The sequence below is a fragment of the Benincasa hispida genome, chromosome 2 (assembly GCF_009727055.1).
Source record: "Benincasa hispida cultivar B227 chromosome 2, ASM972705v1, whole genome shotgun sequence".
NCBI classification, from domain to species: Eukaryota; Viridiplantae; Streptophyta; class Magnoliopsida; order Cucurbitales; family Cucurbitaceae; genus Benincasa; species Benincasa hispida.
The window spans coordinates 59,633,352-59,654,048 of record NC_052350.1 but is presented as its reverse complement, the minus strand read 5'-3'; the positions used below and the strand labels follow the sequence as shown (position 1 = coordinate 59,654,048).

General features: G+C 34.7%; 1 protein-coding gene across 1 annotated transcript in view; it reads right to left on the bottom strand.

Moving 5' to 3' along the window:
• Positions 1–3,514: 3,514 nt before the first annotated feature.
• LOC120070976 (protein SUPPRESSOR OF QUENCHING 1, chloroplastic) overlaps positions 3,515–20,697 on the bottom strand; it is a 32,206-nt gene continuing 15,023 nt past the window's right edge. The window contains exons 11-28 of the mRNA XM_039022946.1: positions 19,236–19,296; positions 19,040–19,115; positions 18,852–18,962; positions 12,816–12,911; positions 11,832–11,954; positions 11,243–11,440; positions 9,352–9,456; positions 9,147–9,211; positions 8,699–8,792; positions 8,087–8,244; positions 6,901–6,950; positions 6,704–6,825; positions 6,499–6,606; positions 5,937–6,029; positions 5,385–5,418; positions 4,521–4,768; positions 4,054–4,203; positions 3,515–3,933 (exon numbers count right to left, since the gene is read on the bottom strand). Coding sequence (XP_038878874.1) covers positions 3,781–3,933; positions 4,054–4,203; positions 4,521–4,768; positions 5,385–5,418; positions 5,937–6,029; positions 6,499–6,606; positions 6,704–6,825; positions 6,901–6,950; positions 8,087–8,244; positions 8,699–8,792; positions 9,147–9,211; positions 9,352–9,456; positions 11,243–11,440; positions 11,832–11,954; positions 12,816–12,911; positions 18,852–18,962; positions 19,040–19,115; positions 19,236–19,296 — 2,045 coding nt within the window. The 3' untranslated portion in view covers positions 3,515–3,780. The remainder of the gene's footprint in view (positions 3,934–4,053; positions 4,204–4,520; positions 4,769–5,384; positions 5,419–5,936; positions 6,030–6,498; positions 6,607–6,703; positions 6,826–6,900; positions 6,951–8,086; positions 8,245–8,698; positions 8,793–9,146; positions 9,212–9,351; positions 9,457–11,242; positions 11,441–11,831; positions 11,955–12,815; positions 12,912–18,851; positions 18,963–19,039; positions 19,116–19,235; positions 19,297–20,697) is intronic.

The following is a 20,697-nucleotide window of genomic DNA, read 5'->3' as shown; positions in this document are numbered from 1 at the left end:
CACTATATGGGGATAAGATTAACCATCACTTCCTCATACCCGGAGTAGTACTCTATAAAGCTGTTGTTTGTTGCTTATTGCTTTCTAGTCTACTACAATCTTTCTTTTTTTTATTCACACTCATAAAAACATCTTACGAAAACCTTTCTCCAAACCCGTTTTCTAAAACCGTTCCCTAAAACGGGGGTGGAGGTTGCGAGAGGCACTCGGTGTGCCATCGGCAGTCCGTATTCGAGTTGGCTGACTTGTTCGTGAGCGGGAACAAGTACTGCACAATCGCTAAGAGAAGCTTCCGAAAGAGCGATTGTGACACCTAACATCCTTTACTATTTCTATTGTCAAGTTACTCACAAATACGAGACTAACTTGAGTGTCAAATTGTGTGTGATTTGTCACCACACCGATGCTCAATTTATTTTATCTTGCAGGTACTTGAACTATTTTTCTCATAGTACAAATTTACAATGGATGAAATTTAACATATTGTCATTCATATATTAAAAAATCTGAAGGTTGAAGGCACTAAGACGGTGGGTTGGCTAACATATATATGTCGGTTGGTTGTCGATTTTTCTATAAAAATAGGAAAATCGACAATCAGCCAATTAAGAACTATCTTTGACCGATAAATTGTAATACGATCAAATCAATTTTCAATGCCTTTATGTACCCCTTTAGAATATAATAGTAATTAATTTTGCCTTAAAAAAAGCGCAATTAGTCATGGTTTTGAAGCTTGTGATGTCAAGTTTAAATAAATTCTTCGTCATATTTATATTATTATTAATATTTCAAGAAACATTGAATTTGATCACACTTTCTTCTAAAAGTATGCATGCACCAACCATAATCACAATTTGTCAATTAGTTAGACACTATATATATATATATATTCTAATGGTCAAGGTTTAAATGTTGGAATTTTCACTAGCAAATTAAAATAAAAAAAAAACAGAAATGATTTTTCAATTTTAAGAATTTGAACCCATAATTAAAGGGGGAAAAATAGAAATGTAGGAAGTATGCGATATGAACAGAGACAAGGAGAGATGAGAAGAATTGAAGAATTCAAATCTAAATAAATAAATAAATAATGGAAAATGAAATTAGGGAGAAAATGGGAGAAATTTGGAAATTTGTGGCCTCTCAACCAAATCACTAACTCCATTGCCTCCTTCCCTCAGACAAACTCTCACCTACAGACCATTTGACTCCAATTTTTAATTTCCTCAATAATTTATTATGCGTTTACTTTACTATTTATTTATTTATTCCATTTTTACTTTACTACTAAATTTCAATAACTTGTGGATTCAAACATAGTACAATGGATATAATACTTATTACTTTTCGATCATAATCTTATAATTGTTGAGTTGAGCTAAGACTATATTTATACCAACAGAAAAGTAATAAATGAATGGCAATATGAAAAATAGGCCCCAATAAATTACGTTTGTTGTTATTTACCCTGTGTTCTGTACCACTGACACGTGAAGTCCACTATCCAATCTGTAATAAAAAAACACAAATTGATTGACGAACAGAGGGTTATCAATCTGTCTGCGTTTCGAAATTACATTATCATAACCATTATCGTTACCATGAGTGTATTATTACAATATGAGAAGTATGGATTTGTCACATTTACTGTTATTATTATCGTTTAGGGTCAAATGGTAACGATAAAACAAATGTAATAAAATCATAATTATAAGTAAACTAATCAAATTTGAAATTATCGTGATCGTCGTTGTATTTTTTTTTTCTTTTTTGAGTACGTCATCAATACTTACATTAGAAGGGAATGAATTTGGATAGACATCCAAATATAATATAATGTCTCATCTAATCTGATTCTTTTGCAGATTGTTTTGATCAAAGGAAAAGAGTTGAATAAACAAATCCTATAGAATTAGCAAAAGATTCATTCTTATCCATAAGCAAAAGATTAATAAATCAAACTGATAAAACTCTTGAGGGCTTTAATGAGGTAATTAACAAGGTGGTAGCATAATTAAGAATTTAAGAAAAATGCAATATTTTAATGCTGTGATTGAACAAGACAGTGGAAAACAACAAAATTTTAAGAAAAAGCATATGATTGGTTTGTGTTCCAATGCCCCCTAACATGGGTTTATGAATATTATTAATTTCTTGTCTCACGCACATTCACAATTTAATATACATCTCTCATTGGCTAATAATTGATGTGAAATTGACCACTAAACCATTTTGTTTATTTCATTTGTCACAGATTTCGCTCTAAAATCAAGTGTTTGTTTAAAATGACTTTTCAAAAGCTGAAAAATACATTTTTTTTTTAATGTAAACAAATATTTCTAAACAGTTGAAAAGTCTTTACTATCGTCCTATTTTTCTAGTCCTCATGAACAACTGCTTCGTTTCTTATTGTCGAATGATTTTGGCACAACAAAATGTAACCATTTAATTTCATGTCTTCTAGGTAAAAACACGAGACTTGTTCAGGATGGTCTCAATATTAATTGAAAAGAAACTACAAGAGTTCAAACAGTCTCCAACTCTAATGAATTGCGGTAAATTATCAAAACTTTTAACAGGTCATTGAAAACAACTTTTCAAAGAGTTTTGGATTTGAGAAAAAAAAAAAAAAAAAACAATAAATAAATCCACAAGGCCAGCGAAATGGTTCTTTTGAAGAAAATTATGATATAATCATGTGAACAAGAAGATGAACATGGTGTGTCGTGGAAGAAAAGCTGTCAAATTTGTGTACTATCATATCTAATTGGATTATATTGATTAAACAAATGCATTCCTTCCACATGGTCACTCTAAAGATCTGTCTTTTTCATACTAAACAATTAAATGAAGAAGCTAATCTGTCACTTGGGATTTAAACATAATTCCAAACAAATCTGCAATTGATACACAATACAACATTATCAATGTGCAACTAATTAATGTCTAGGTGTGCATTGTACGTGCAAATTTTATAAGAGATTCACCAACTTACTTGGACCAATGAGGTGTTCCCGCTACTTGAGCCACGACGATGACAGATTACCTGACCACAATTAAGAATCATTACTAGAGGGTATCTGATGTGAGTCCTTAGAAGAATCCTGATGTTAAAAAATTTTGATGTAACACATGAATATAAAAGAAAAATAATAATTGCATTGTTCATACCTAACAGGCAATATGTAATTGCTTGAAAAACATGCCATCCTCATGGAATTTCTCAAGCGATTTATGAAAACTTCTACAAACAATACTGAAAGCTCATTGAATTCTCATCTTGATAATAGAATAAAAACTCTAGATCAAGTGCATTTCAACCATTTGAGACAAGATTCGATGAATTTTACCACCAAACCATCTCTCCTTTCTTTTTCTCATCTCCATTATTGAATTTTGATACTTTTGTACAATGAAAATATGTATAGTCTGAGAAATTCTAAAGATTATTTCTTTTTTCTTTTTTAATAAGCTCCACTCCTTCCACTCCTTAAATTATGCTCATTCCTGATGGTGGTAAAGGCTTGAGATGTTTGGGGATGCCCTCCAAATTACTGAGTTCAAATGTCGAAATGAACTATGATATAGAAAAACAAAGTTTTTTCTTCGAATCAATCAAATGTTCACACTAGGGAAATGTAATTTTCAATTGTCAACCGAAGATCACTCTCTTCTTCCAATTTACAAAACTAGTATACACTCTTATTTAATACTAAGTTACTTGCTAACCGGAGGAAAGAAATAAAATGCTTATGCATTCATGTGTTAGTGTGAGTATTATAGTGGCAAGCTGCTTGACGAAGTTTTCGGCTTCACTTCAAAGGCGAGTGTGACTTCGGCCTTGCTCATTTCTGATACTTCCTCACGAAAGGGTACCTCAAATAACAATGATTTATATAGACACACCTCATCTTCCTTGCAATAGTAAACCTGTAATCATAAATTAGATTAACTTTATAACCAGAATAACCATAGGAACATTAATAGACTGTCCTGATAATCTGAAGAATACTGATTCTCATGTTGTCAAACCCTTCATGTAAGAAGTACCTTGCAACTTATTCTTCCAAGTGAAGCTGTAGGAGAGGATCTCTTAAAATGAAGGCTAGCAAATCCTTCTGGACTAAGATATCCATCAGATGGGTCAATAGACAACGCACTCTCAGGCTCAGTTTCAACGTTAAATTTGCTCCGAGCTTCCTGAAATTCAAAGAAGAAGGCAATAGATGAAGTGTATGATTACTGATGAACATGACTGGCCATGCATTACAAGAAGTAATCAATATCTACAAGTGTTAAAATCACCAATTGACCTAAAAGCTTAAGCTGATAGGTGAAGGTAAATTTAATATCATACCAACACTTTAACAGTCACCTCACTTGTGGACTTGGCAATTTGTAGAAGATTCAATAAGTGAAAATCAATATTAATTGGGAAGGAAATAACATTTCAGGGATTAAAAAAAAAGGCTTATCACGTTCATGAAAGAATGTAAAGTATAGGGATGAAAGAAGACCTTAGAGAAATGATACTCTTCTGGTAATGATATTTTCAGAGATAAGTTGCCCTCACTGAATGAGCCCCCATCGACAATGATCGTCTGAGTGTCAGGTGACTGTCTACGAAGCCGTTTAAGAGATCTGGTTTTTGGATTTGGAGGTTGAACTCCTTTCAGTTCCAATGTTAAGAGTTGGGATTGTTCTCTATTGTTCAGGTCTAAATATCTGATAACATTGTTGTTTGTATCAGCAATAAAAAGTCTTCCTGCATGGGCAGAAGAAAAGTATCTAAATGCAAGCTTTTGAAATAAATAGCATACTTGCATAAGGATACATTTCATCGTTTCCTTCTAATTTATTTTCCACATAATCATGCTATATTGTATACAGGTAATACTTGGCAGGGCCAAAATAGCTTCAAAAGAATGAACTTAAAATTTATTGTAGTGACATGCAAATGTTTCAAATTCGAAGATAGAGATGCAGTATATTTCCTTCTTTGAGATTCCATAGATTATCTGATTGTCATGAAATTGCAGAATCTCACTTTTGTGGTGCAGTATAGTCGTACAAAATAATTCTCCACTTCATGAAAGTGAGTATACACAGACAAAATTGTTAAAAGACTGAATTTTTTTCACAATTTGTTTCAATCGATATACTTGCTTGATGATGCGATATAAATTAAGTCAATCTGATCTATGACCGGTGCACTAATAAAAGATCAGGAAAATGATAAATAAAGAAAATAGATGGTTCAGTCTCAGTAAATTCTAAAGGGTCTTGGAACTTAGACGCAGCCAGGATGTTACCAAGTTAAGTAAATGAAAACTTTTCATAATGTTTATAGTAATATGTTCTCAAATGAGTTGAGTTATCACCTCCAGCTTCAGTGATTCCAGATGGCTCTGAAAGCTGCAAAACACAATTGTATGAGAGTTATTTATTTTGTCACATGCGCATACCAAATAAAAGCCTCTAATGATAAAGGCTTATAATTCAGATTTTGAGCTTCTATGAGAAAAACATACTAAGAGATCTCATGTCAAAAACCAATGATAAGTTGATAACTCCAAATACATGGCAGGAATTGATACTCCAAACACAGACATCATTTGATATTAGCAGGCAAAGAAGTTAAAATTATGAAACATTATATATATATAAAAAAAAAAGAAAAAAAAAAAGAACAAAGGAGTAAGAACTTGGAAGATAAAATTATGTCCCTCCAGACAAAACTTTCAAGCTCTGCCCCTGAATATCAACAGACATGCATCCAGCAATTAGTCATAAAAACCAGAATGTTAGCAGCAGCAAAAAATTAGGTACAACATAATATCTTGAGTTTGCAATTACAACTAATGGATACATTCTGAATTATGTCCCAGTTCTATCCACAATTATAAGTATATAGGGGAAGGATAGTTCCTAACCTGTGCTTCTAAGGCTGTCCCGTCCTTGAAACCAGCTTTCCCTGTTCCTGCTATTGTAAATACCTTTTTACTGACTGGATCTAGCATCTTGATCTGAAGTGATTAGGGATAAAAGAAGACTTAAGCATTACAATCTTGATGATAAAGTAAATAAAGCAGAATAGTAATGTCTTATAAACCATATGGAGACAAGGTAACTCGTATGATGTTCTGAAATATACTTAAACCCCTTGAGGAAAGTTCTTATTCCATTATTGGGTCCACTTCCAGTTTTTTCATCAAATTGTAACCCTCCAATTAGAATTTGAGAAAATTTCTTAAACTGATAGTAACAAATCCAGAAGCCTCAGGTTGAAACTTGTAAATAGAAAAGAGAAATATGCATTCACAAAAATCAGATGGCGAAGTATAGTTTTTTGTCATTAGGTGAAAACATGCGACGCATGGAATATTCAACACTCACAGTAACATAACAGAACCACCGAACCAGCAACCTTAACCAATGATGCTACGATAATACATTCAAATCACAGAAGTAAAACAGTAACTCTTTTCTAAGTACCTTATGATTATAGCTATCTGCTATATATATTTGACCATCTTTTGAACACAATACCCCCAATGGATGTTGAAGTAGTACTTCAGATCCTACACCATCATGATCTCCAAACTGCAAGAGTTAGAAAAGAGCAAGTGATATAGAAGATTTTTCTGCTAAAAATTGTAACAAAAGGGAAAAACTTTAAACATTAATAAAACGAAGTTACCTTAAACAAATTGTCTGAGAAAATTGGGTCACCCCCAGCCAACAATCTTGATCCACCTGTTTTTAGGTCAACTGCTCGGATGGAGCTACTCTCACTGTCAGCAATATAAACCTCCGAAAAATCTACAAATCAACAGATGAAATCATAAGTATTTGGAATACATCTTAAATCAAGTTGAATTCATTAAGTTCTATTACCCGGAGACAAGGAAAGTCCAGAGGGCTGAGCAAATGATGTACTTGTAGCACTATTTCAATGAGAAAAAAGAAAATGATGTCTTAATTTAAAGACTTTAGATAGATGAAATATTTCAGAAACAAAATCAAATGTGAAACATCTGGCAATCAAAATAATGGGTAAAATAGCACAAAATGAGTATTGTAGTGAACTCAGGAAATGTGTTCCAAAGAAAAACTCCACAGTTTATTCAAAAGGATCCATGGCTACTTGAACTCATCTACTCCAACAGCACAATACCTAATCTCACTAATATCGACTGTAAAAATGCAACATCTCACCCTATCAACCTTTACAAACTGTCTTTTCATTCTCCCCCCATATTCCATGGCTTGCAATCAAAATAATCAATGGAGCTTGTCCTGCATTTCTCTACAGTTTTACCTAGCTTTAACTCCCACTCATCACAATGTGCTCTTGGTACCAGATTATTAGGTAGGTACCGCAGTAGGCTCACAAAATTAAGTCCCAAAGTAAGAAGATCTCCACATTTTAAACTATCCTTGTTTATCTATTTAAGGAGAACAAGTTTCCAACCTACCAAGCTCCAAAGCTAGAATATCCGTGCCTCATGGAAATTACTTGCCTAAAAAGGCCATTAACTCATCTTCGTCAACTATCCATTTCTGCTTTTTGGCCTTTTTTCCCATGCTCAAGCTCACTAACAGTTAGAGGCTTAACAATATGAAAGCATGAAAAAAATTTGGCTAAATTATTAAAAATATCCCTAAACTCTTTTCCCTTTGTTTCAAAAGTATTCCGGTTCTTTCAAAAGTTGCAATATCACTTTTGATCATACAAATCCAGGTCTCAATTTCTGATAAATTCTAAAGGATTTTTATTTCAAGTATAGTTTTGAAATATTTACGAAAGGTCAAGCATAATATTGTAACTTTTGAAAGAATAAAAGTTTAGAGCACTTTCTATAATTTAGTAAAAAAATTAGGAGCAAATACAATGTTACATATTTTGATAATTTGTTTCTTTATTAGAAGTGTCCTCAAATTGTAGTCGATTGAGCTCTTAAAAAAATGTTGTTGGAATCATGTCACTTCATTAGCCTTTAACCATTTCATTTGATTCAAGTTGTTACTATAGTAGAGTCCAATTTTCAGTAACAACAAAGAGCTTATTTTTCTGGATTACCTGGATCCATTTAAGTTCCTTTCAAATCCATCACCACTAAATGATTTAGTTACTCCATTTAAAGTATCATGCACCCAGATCTGGTGTTGGCCAGCCATGGCAATGTAGACCTTTTCATTAATGGGCTCAAAACAAACATCCCAAGGAGAGTTGAGAAGCTGAAATATGAGATGCGACTTAAAAGGTTTGTAATAGATATTATAAACAATTTGTTATTTATTTATTTATTTATTTTTTATGGGAATGTAGACCTTTTCATTAATAAGATCAAAACAAACATCTCAAGGAGAGTTGAGAAGCTGAAATATGAGATGAAACTTAAAAAGTTTGTACTTGTAATATCATATACAATTTTATTATTATTATTATTATTATTTTACGTTTCTCCCTCTAAAAATAATTATAACAAATTTAAAAAAATTAACCAACAAAATTCCTTTAGTTTCACGGGCATTTAAATGTGACCTTTTTCCTCTTTAGTGCAGTGCATGCATCAATTAAGAGTGCCAAACCATTTTGTGAAGAATTTTCTCATTGTAGGGAACCATATATTTGGACAAGCATTTTTAAATTTAAACAAAAGGTTGATGTGAAGCTTGTTTTGAATCTTGCCTGAGATGTTCCTTCTCTTCCCCCTTGATAGTCAGAGCCTTTAGTTCCATCTCCTGCAAGTGTACGTACGGTCTCTTTGACAAAGTCGACCTCCCTAAATAATAATATGTTCAGAAAAATTATTGGTAGAGTCCAGCAGAAGGAACAAGGAAATGAGAAAGACAAAATGATCAGGAGGTTGTGCCATTAACTCTTATCATTGTTTTCCTCCTTTTTCATTGGGTAAATACTCATTTTCTTTATTTTGCACATGTATAAAAATAAAACACTCAATAATAAAAAATTCAAAATAAAATAAAAACTAAACGCATATGGACTATTGTTCCTTCAGAGGAATGCATTGCAAACATTATCCACATATTCTTTTAAACTTCTTTAACGACCAGAATATAAGCTATTGATTATAAGATCGTTATGCATTGATGCTGAAACTGAAAGACACCCATACCTCAAGGCATGGTTCTCGGTATCAGCAACATAAAGTAGGTTTTTCTTTGCGTTATAAGCCAAGCCCTAGAGAACCCACATGCAGTAAGTTAAGCAATATACAATTCATTTAAGAGGAAGATATACAGATCTTCATTGAACGCCAATGTTGGTATATAAAAGCCAGACCTCAAACTGCATGTATAGGGCTCTAATGTGATGCTTACCTGAGGGCGATTGAAGGTGGCATCATCAAAGTTGCCATCACGTAAACCATCCTCTCCTGTGCTCCCAATTTGTAAAAGGAAATTCCCACTTAGATCAGTTACCACCTAATATCCAGTATTAAAAAATAGTCAATCCCCTGCAAGGTTTATCGCTGCTTTTTGGTGTTCTCTTTCTAAGTTTTATGTGAATTTTTCTATACAAGTTATTTGTTTAATTGGGGGGCTTTATTTTCTGATTAATCTTTGTTCTAGTGCATGGTTCTCTTAGGATTGTACTCTTTAAGTTCTCTAGCTCTCCATTTTGTTTCCTTATATTTTGAGCGATAGTTTCTTGTCATTTTATCAATGAAAAGTTGTGTTTCCTTTTAAAAAAAAAAAAAAAAAAAAACATTTAACTTATATAGCTCTATCATGGTATAAATTTTACCCACATATATATATATATATATATTTAAATCTACTGTAACCCATCAGTTTAAGTTTTTTTGGGTTGATCGGTGTCTTAACATGGTATTAAAGTAGGTCTTATGTTCAAACCTCTATAATGCCGTTTTCTCCCTAATCAATATTAATTTCCACTTGTTGAGCCAAACCTCAACAAAATTGCAAGCTCACAAGTGAGGGTGTTAAATTATTGATATAATTAGATTTATCCAAACCCATCAGCTTAAATTTTTTGGTTTAATAGTAATTTAACACGGTACCAAAGCAGGTCCTGTGTTTGAACCCTTGATGCTATTTTGTAAGACCCTAGTTAGGGAAATATTAGGACTATTATAATGGTTATTAGTAGGGGCATATTAGCAAATAGCTAATAAGCTTGTTAGGGATTTATAAATAGAGGAATTGAATTAAGGGGTGATTTAACATTTTAATTCCTACAACCTCACTTCACTTATTCTCCAATTGAATTGTATTTTGTAATTCTTTTGGCACATATTTGTAATTTCATATTTTCAATGATTTTTTTTTTTAAAAAAAAAGGTTTTCATTTGCCCTGAAATCATCAGAAACAGAATGTGCTTTGTTGGCAAATATGGTAATTGGGTCACAGACCACCTATCGCTTTACACTCATCAGATACAAATAATCATCGATCTCTTTATTCCATAGACTTCTCATTTTCTCTTTGATTATATTCCTTTTTGTAAATTAATTAGAAACTAGTCTCGATAATTTAATTAGAAAAGAATAGTTGTAACAAACTATAACCCATTTCTTTTATGTGAGCTTAAGTAACAAGACACCAACCAGGGTAAACAACGTATGCAAGCTACAACTGAAAGGGAAATATGAAAAAGTTTCAGAAGATTGTACCACATTGTAGTTGATTTTCCTATTAAGCAATCTGCATCTTCTAAAGGAAATAGAGGAAAATGCTTAGATTTATGTCCCTCTCTGAAATTATCAATTTGACCCAAAAGCTTAAGCTGATTGGTGAAGGTAAATTTAGTATTATATCATCTAACACTTCCTCACTTATAGGCTTGAAATATGTAGAAGATCCAACAAGTGGAAATCAATACTAAATGGGGAGGAAATAACATTGTAGGGTTTGAACACAGGACTAACCACCTGCTATAATACCAATCTTAAATCACCGATTAACCCAAAAGCTTAAGCTGAAGAGTGAAGGTAAATTTAATATTATATCATCTAGCACCCTCTTTGGTGAGACAATCCTAAATGATCCAGAAAAGAGATAGCCTTCCTTGAAAGGTATAATTCTAGCAACTTTAAACAATGAGGAAGCCATACTAGAAATATTAGGTTCTCTATCTCAGTCAAATTTTTATTATTTTTTTTAATTTTATTTTTGAATACTCTATCTCACAGTCAATTGAAAATAGTGATATGAAGAGAGCATTAAAAGTTAAGAAAGAGAACCTACTATGCGATTATGATTACTGTCTGATATGAAGAGCCTGTTGTTAAGAATATCAGTAGCCAGTTTCCCAGGAAACTTTAATGGAGATGCAATTAAACGGGGATCATTATCTTTTTCCAATCTCAAAGGAAGTGGCCTGCTGTCAAGGATCTTCTTCTCACTGTAAAACAGAAGAGCCGCCTCCACAAAATCATCAAGATCCTTCATGGAAAAAGTTCCTTGTCAGCCCCAGAACGAGTTACTTGAATGTTCTCTCAACCATTCAACATATAAATATATTGTATTTATCGGAAAATGATATAGGATTTGAGAAATGGTATGGGCATGATTGAGTTGAAACAAGATGTTGATTTCCAAACGTTACATCAATATTGCATGGTTAACCATCTTGTACTAATTTTGATCATGCTTATACTGTGGGTGATCTAGTTTTAACAATTCTAATGCCTAAAAGAAAAAAAAGGAAACAACATTTGAAGTTAAAGTTCGATATTTTTGCTCATAGACACATGACAGGATTTGGTACTCTAACACAAGAAATTTCATTTTAACTCTTCCAAAGAACAAGTAAATATTGAAGGTCTTCCAATACCTTTCTACGTCCTTCGCCTGATATCTGTGCAAGAAGCTTTCCATTGGGACCCACAATAGCAAATGTTGGCCATGAATTAATTCCCAACTCCCGCCACAAAAACATGTCTCCATCATTAACAACCTAGTTCAAGAGATAAATTTTAATAACTCATAATTACAAATATTCATTAAAATTCTAGACATGAAATAAATTTTCAGACTAAAACATAAAACAAGATATAAAGAAATCTGTTAACTGACTAAAAACTATCACATGAAAACAATGATACCTTAGAATTGTACCAAATTGTTAGCAATTGTGAAAAACTACCTTTTTTTAATTCTTGATATTTGGTTGAAACTATGGACTAACTTAATATTTTTAACAATAGAAAAATTAAAATTTAAACAGTTATCACTCACATTCTTAACTAATTGTTTTAATCTTTCTCAAATTGACGAGGAGATAGGAGATGCTTGCAATTTTATAGTATTAAAAGAAGGGTGTTTTGGGCTACTCATTTTCTGAGACAGTGCCCTGATTAGGTGAAGACTTTTGAAGTTTGAAGACATTTATCAATCAAGTTCAGTCCATGGGCTATATTTCATATTTTTTGTTGGTTCGTGATCAGACTTTTTAAGAGTCTGGCCTTCATCAAAAGTGCTAAACCTTTCAGACCAAGGTATTTTCTTTAGTTTCTTTGTCAGATCTAGGTTGCCAAGAATAGTTTTAGAAGTAATCCAAATTAATCTTAAATACAATTTATGATGAATACAAATATATAAGTCTAACAATTAGCTTGTCACACTTGTTGGCAGTGAACCAATTACATGACCAAACCACGACAATAATGAAAGATTTTTTGATAAAAAATCCAGGTTCAGATTTTTGTAGCTGCTCAAAATATCTGTACTCCAGTATTTAGAATCCAGGCAATTCAAATAGGTACATAAGCCATAGAACACATTGTACTTTGAAATATCAGCTTCTGATTAAGCTTACTGGATGAGTAATGCCATAGCGTAAGACTGCATTGCGGATAGCTTCCAAATCTTTTTCATTGTCAAACTTTGCAGAATGAACTCCAACCACTGCAAACTGTACGAACACGAGAATTTCTAAGGAACCAATTGCGAAACCAAAATTTTTAAAAATTGGGAAAATAGGCAAATAAATCAACTGTAGTTTTCTGGTATCCAGTAGTCCTAAATGAACCAATCAAATATACATGATAAATCATTCGCAGCGCCCAAAATAAAACAAATGTTTGTTATAATTCTATAGTTAGGGTTTTCCATTCTTGTAAATATTTTGTGATATTTTCCTTTTCTATGCTTTGTACACTTGTATATATTCATATGTTTGGTGAATGAATAGAGCATTTTGATTCTTTCTCAAACCTAAGAGTTTTACATGTTATCAGAGCCCTCTAAACAAACTTAGGGTTTTGTGAACCTTAGGGTTTGAGAATTTAGAACCCATTTGTGATGCATTTAGGGTTTTGTGGAGAGGTGAGTTTACACTTTTGCTCACAGTCGCCGTCTTTGGTTCGTTAGCCGCCGCTGCGGGAAAAAAAAGGACTATTTTTTCAACACCGCCCAGTCCGTCGAGGAGCCTAGCTGGTGATCTACAAAACCCCAAAGTCCAAATCCCATCTGACCAGCGCATGAGGCTCACGCGCCGATTGTTCTTCTTTGTCGTCTATCCACGTGCCAGCGCATGTAGGCGAGTGCGCCATTAATTTTGTTCGTCTTCTGTGGATTTCCTCAGTTTTGTTGTCTCTTCTTGGTGGTGCGTTTGTTTGGGATATATAGATATACTCACTGCTTGTAAAGACATCTCTTCGGTAAATTAGGGTTTGATTCTCTGCTGTCCGGTGTCTATTTTTTGAGGTAATGGCTGATAAGAAACCAGTAGTCATGTCTATGGTATCAAACGTAACTGAACACAAGTTGAATGGATCCAACTACTATTCATGGAGATCAAATGTTCGCCACTTTATTAAGAGCATAGAGATGGATGATCACATCACAGAAAAGCCACCGATTGATGCTAATAAGAAGATTTGGTGGTGGGACGATTCAAGAATGCTTTTACAAATCAAGAATTCTATTGACCGTGAAATTGTTGAACTAGTAAATCACTACAAATCAGTCAAGGAACTATTGGAATATTTGGATTTCCTTTATTCAGGGAAAGAGAATATTAATAGAGTGTTTGATGTTTGTAAAACTCTATATCAACCTGATCAAGGAGAAATCTCTTACAAGCTACTTTATGGAGGTTAAAAATACATGCACGGAATTCAATGCCTTGATGCCAATCAGCACGGATCCAAAAGTTCTAATGGCTTAACGTGAAAAGTTGTTTATCATGAGCTTTTTAATAGGTCTTGCACCTAAATATAAGATGGCCAAAGATCAAGTATTGTCAAGCTCAAATATCTCATCGTTGGAAGAAGCTTACACTCGAATACTTCGTACTGAAAAGACACAAGCAGTTATGTCATCTGATTCTAGTAGTGCTTTGATTGGGGCGCAAAAATGATTATAGAGGTAATAAGGGGGTTGAATCAAATAGCTCCAAAGGTCATCCCAATAACCAAAGATCAAATCCAGGAGGTGTTGTTTGCTATTATTGTCATAAACCTGGCCATACGAAGTGTGAATGCAAAAAATTGTTGAATAAGGGTCAGAGGATGCCATCACCCTCTGCACATGTCGCCTCTACTCCTGATAATCTTGACAAGTCAATTACGATTTCTGTAGAGGAGTTTGCTAAATTTCAGCAGTATCAAGAGTCAATGAGGGCATCATCTACTACTCCCATTATGGCCATCGCAGAGACAGGTAACATTTCTAAATGTCTTCTTTCCTCCACGTCAAAATGGGTCATTGACTCTGGCGCTACAGACCATATGACAGGTAACCCCAGTTTATTCTCTAACCTTTGTACATCTACCTCTTCACCTAATGTCACTATAGCTGATGGAACCTCCACTTCTGTTTTAGGATCAGAAACCGTCCATCTTACTGAATCAATTTCTTTGTCATCAGTTTTAAATTTACCACATTCTCGTTTAATTTGATTTCGGTCAGTAAACTCACTCGTGATCTTCATTGTTGTGTCTCCTTTTTTCCTGGTTATTGCTTATTTCAGGATCTTACGACGAAACAGACTATTGGTAAAGGGCGTGAATTTGGAGGTCTTTACATCTTTGAACCACAAATACCTATGGCCATCACATGCTCAAGTGTGTCATCTCCCTTTGAAGAGCATTGTCGTTTGAGCCATCCATCTATCTCTGTGTTGAAGAGTCTTCGTCCACAACTTCAACATTTGTCTTCTTTAGATTGTGAGTCATGTCAGTTTGCTAAATTTCATCGTTTGAGTTTGTATCCTCGAGTCAATAAACGAAGCTTAGTACTCCTTTTGAATTAGTCCATTCTGATGTTTAGGGTCCATGTCTTGTTGAGTCCAAAGGAGGGTTTAGGTATTTTTTTACATTTGTTGATGACTATTCTCGTGTTACGTGGTTATATTTAATGAAAAGTCGTTCTGAATTACTCTCTCATTTTCGTAACTTCCATGCTGAAATTCAAACTCAATTTAGTGGTGCTCTTAAATCCTACAGAGTGATAATGCTAAGGAATATTTCTCTCATACACTCAAGTCTTATTTAGATGCTCATGGCATTCTTCATCAATCTTCTCGTGTCGATACTCCATCTCAAAATGGGGTTGTAGAACGAAAGAATCGTCATCTCTTGAGATAGCCAGAGCTTTGATGTTTCAGATGCATGTTCCAAAATCCTTTTGGGTTGATGCTATTTCCACAACTTGTTTCTTAATAAATCGCATGCCCTCTTCCATTCTTAAGGGTGAGATACCTTTTCGTACTTTATGCCCCAAGCAACATTTGTTTCCCATTCTACCCAAAATATTTGGTTGTACTTGCTTTGTTCGGGATGTTCGGCCTCAGCATACCAAGCTGGATCCAAAGTTCTTAAAATATATTTTCCTTGGTTATTCCCATGTCCAAAAGGGGTATCGGTGTTATTGTCCAAGTCTACTAAATATTTCGTCTCTCCTGATATCACGTTTTTTGAACATACCCCATTTTTTTCATCACTGTTTTTCTCTTCGAATAAGAGTCAGGGGGAGCATAAGGAATTAGAGGATGATTTCCTTGTCTACACAGTTATTTCTCCTTCCAATCCTCTTCCTGATTCATCTCTACTTGTGGCTACCTCTACTCTTCCACCCATCATTAAGGTCTATACTCGACGACAACCTCCTTCAGTTCCATGCCCTGTACCAGAGTATTCTTTGTCATTGGATCCAGAAACAAGTGATGATCTTCCTATTGCTCTTCGTAAAGGTAAACGTACATGTGCTCATCCTATTTCCTCTTTTGTTTCATATAACCATTTGCCGCCTTCCCCATGTTCATTCATTGCATCCTTAGAGTCTATATCCATCCTTAAACCTGTTCATGAGGCTTTGTCTCATCCTGGTTGGAGTGCCACAATGGAGGAGATGACAGCCTTAGATGATAATTGTACTTGGGATTTAGTTTCTCTCCCTGCAAGAAAGAAAGCTATCGGTTGCAAATGGGTGTTTGCAGTTAAAGTCAATCCTGATGGTTCTATTGCTCGGTTAAAAGCACGCCTTGTAGCAAAAGGCTACGCACAAACTTATGGCATTGACTATGCTGATACTTTTTCTCCTGTAGCAAAAATGGCATCTGTGAGGTTGTTTATTTCATCAGCTTCAATCAATCATTGGCCTTTACATCAGCTTGATATTAAAAATACATTTCTTCATGGTGATCTTCAATGGAGCAACCACCAGGGTTTGTTGCTCAGGGGAGAATGGAATGGTGTGTCGCCTTCGTAAATCCTTGTATGGATTAAAGCAGAGCCCATGAGCTTGGTTTGGGAAATTTAGTCAGGTGATTGAAAGCTTTGGAATGCGGAAGAGCACGTCAGATCATTCGGTCTTTTTTAAGAGATCTGAGGGTGGTGTCATCTTGTTAGTCATATATGTGGATGATATTGTGATTACTGGTGATGGTGCTTTAGGTATCCAGTCTCTAAAGACCTTTCCTCATAGTCAATTCCATATAAAAGATTTGGGCATGTTGAAATACTTCTGAGGAATTGAGGTAATAAGAAGCAAGAAAGGAATTCTATTATCACAGAGAAAATATGTACTTGACTTGTTAAGCTAAGGGCTAAGCCATGTAGTACCCCAATGATGCCCAACTTACAGCTCACAAAAGATGGAGAATTGCTAAAAGATCCTGAAAGATATAGGAGGTTAGTGGGAAAACTTAATTACCTTACAGTGACTCGACCCGACATAACCTATTCAGTAAGTATTGTGAATCAGTACATGTCATGCCCTACCGTTGATCATTGGGTTACATTGGAATAGATTCTTTGTTATCTGAAAGTTGCTCCCGGGCGTAGTTTATTATAAGGATTATGGTCATACTAATATTGAATGTTTCTCAGACACCGATTGGGCAGGATCTAAAGAAGACAGAAGATCAACTTCAGGGTATCGTGTTTTTGTTGGTGGTAATTTGATTTCTTGGAAGAGTAAGAAGCAAAATGTGGTGTCATGTTCAAGTGCAGAATCAAAATATAGAGCAATGACACAATCTGTGTGTGGATTGATTTGGATATATGAACTTCTTGTTGAGTTGGGATTTGAAATCACCACACCGACAAAGTTGTGGTGTGATAATCAAGCAGCACTTCATATTGCGTCTAATCCAGTATTTCATGAAAGGACTAAACATATTGAAGTTGATTGCCATTTTGTACGTGAGAAAATTCAACAAAGGTTGGTATCTACAGGATATGTGAAGACTGGAGAACAATTAGGAGATATCTTCACGAAAGCATTGGATGGAAGACGTATAGATTATCTACGTAACAAGTTGGGCATGATTAACATATATGCTCCAACTTGAGGGGGAGTGTTATAATTCTATAGTTAGGGTTTTCCATTCTTGTAAATATTTTGTGATATTTTTCTTTTCTATACTTTGTACACTTATATATATTCATATCTTTGGTGAATGAATAGAGCATTCTGATTCTTTCTCAAACCTAAAAATTTTACAATGTTCAATCTTAACTTGAGGAGGCAGTGTTTGTCATCAATCCTTTTATCTACAAAATATTGGCTCTTTAATACATGTCGATTCGGGTTCTTTTTTGTTGTTCTTTTCAAGAGGATTTCCAAGTTCCATATTGTCTATTACTGATTGGATGCCAAAGCCAACTCCATTTCAGGGGCTAACAAGAAGTTTTGTTACTTGTCAAAAAAAAATGGAAAAAGGTACTTTATTCACAGGGTCACATATCCCCCCAGGTACATTCTTTCTTTTTGCAGGAACTTAACTTTTCTCCGGAAAAGCATACACTGGTACCATCTAACCAGTATTTCCCTTTCTAGCTATCCAGGAATGCATATACACCACTGAAGGCCTAATACCTTGCTCACTACCTTGCTCACTTAAACGGTCGAAGGGACTAAATAGTTGGGGTGCCTTGAATTTGTTATCTGGCGATTGCCCTTGAAACTTAAGTTATTTACGTATTTGCCATCTTTCATTATTTACTATGACCCAAGGTTTAGAGAAATGCGATATATAAACTCTCTAACCTTAGAGGCACCTCTATTTTGTAATTATGAATTATTCTCTCTAATAAAATTATTCTCCCTCTACTTCATGGACGTAGATAACACACTTAGTGAACTACATAAATCTTTGTGCCGATTCTCTATTTTTACGTCTTTTCTATTTTCTTTATTTGTCGATTTCATAACAAGGCGAGTGATTTTTCTTCTTTTTTTCAAGCTGCTAGACTGATAACAATTGATGACATAAAGCTCTTGGAAAACTTCTCTTGCATTAACAAATTTAGGAATAGCTCAGCCGTATGTATAGGCAGAAACAGCAGAGGTTACAAAGTAATGTCTTTCTTAATCAACTGGAAGAGATAAATGAATAGGAAGTTACCGCGTTATCGCTGTACTTCTTTTCCAAATACTCCAGGTCTGGCAAAACGTGCATGCAATTTATACAACAATAGGTCCAAAAATCCAGGAGAACAACTTTTCCTTTCAAATCCTACCAAAAATTTTAACAATTTTAAACAGCATATACATTGCTTGGATATTTTGGTTCACAGTGAAGTAACAATTTACCTTGCTGAACTGAAGGGGAGAAGTATTTAGCCAATCAAGTTTTGATGGAAATTCTGGCACAACTGGAGCAGTTCCCCTTATATAGTTTGAGATAAATAAAAATTAACAGACTTAATATTAACTAATTTATTAAATGAAGGGACAAAGAAACTTCTAATGCAATTTACATTGGAAAAGTTCGGCGCAAAGCAATTACCTGCTTTCTATTTCTGATATATATTCCATAAATCGTTGGATTCTGTCACGTACTGGACCACCTATACCCAGACAAAGGAGATAAGTCTGATTTCCTTTCCTTGTTCTGATGACAAGGATGTAAAACCATGAAATGAACAAAGGAGTCATATTAAAGACAATAAAATCCCATAAAGCACTGTTAAAGTACCAAGATAAGAAGTACAAAAGTTGATGAACAGAAAAACAAAAGAGTTTTAAATAATAATCCCTCTCACTTGCTGATGATACAGTTACTCTCCTTACTTAATCCAATCCTGATAAATCTTTTCAAATGTTTTTGAGCTTATATCCCTCCACAGTTAAGCTCTCTATGTCTACATGTGGGTATTAACATGACAGACAATGCAATTTCTTTCCGGTTTCCAACATTCCTCTTTCTTATTTCTCTTTCCAAAGTCCCAATTAAAATTGTTAGCTCATTGAAAATTATAGTAGAGACTTCATCTGTCATGGTGCTTGTGCTTGGGCTGATAAAGGCAGTTGCCACCTGCAAGGATTCTCCTTCGCAGTTCAATATTCAGAATCTCAGATATATCGACAAGCCAAAACACGGGAAATGAGTTTGATTACACAGAAATAAAGAACAGAACAACAATACAGCCAAATAAGAGGGTTGCTCTCTCCTCGGTGAACCATTGTTCATACACAAAACACAAGATAACTGACCCTAACACAAAACATAAGATAATTGGATGGGTGGTTCTTTAGATAATTCATTGTTGGAAATAGGGTTTTTAACCTAGGAACATTTATGTAATTGTGTAAGACCCCTAGGGCTTCCTACTGTCTATTTATACAGTGAGTCCCTATGTATTTAGTGTATCAGTTTTAATAAGAAAAGACTTTATATCGTGGTTTTTCTCCCTGCACTAGGGTTTCCACGTAATCCTGTTGTTTTCTCTTCCCTCTTCTCTTTTTAAACATGGTATCAGAGCACGGTGACGAAAACCTAGTTGTTACGGAAGAGAATCAACCTCAATCCTCCTTTATTGATGGATCTTCAAGTTTCGACATGAGAACGGCAATCCGGGCAGCGGTAAAGAAATGTTTTCAGGACGCCCTACCGGAATTAATATCTGCCATTCAGGTACAATCTTTGGAAAATTGTCCTCAGCCAACTGGGTATCACTATTCCGGAACAAGTCAGAATCCGATCGGAGCTGGAGTCGGCCGCGAGGAACCTTCGATTCACGATTGGAGCTATCATGATCAGGGCAGAGTCGGCGGCGGTCACGGCAGATTCGGCAGTCTCGGACATGAGGAACAAGCTGGCCGCGAGGAGGTGTTGACCATCGATCAGAATTATCAGGGCAGAGGAAGCAGTATCGGGGGCGAGGAGCAAAGGGGGGAGGATCAGATTAGGGTTAGTAACGGTCTAGAGCAAACCGGACCGGTTCGGGTTGAACCAAGGCAGACCAGCC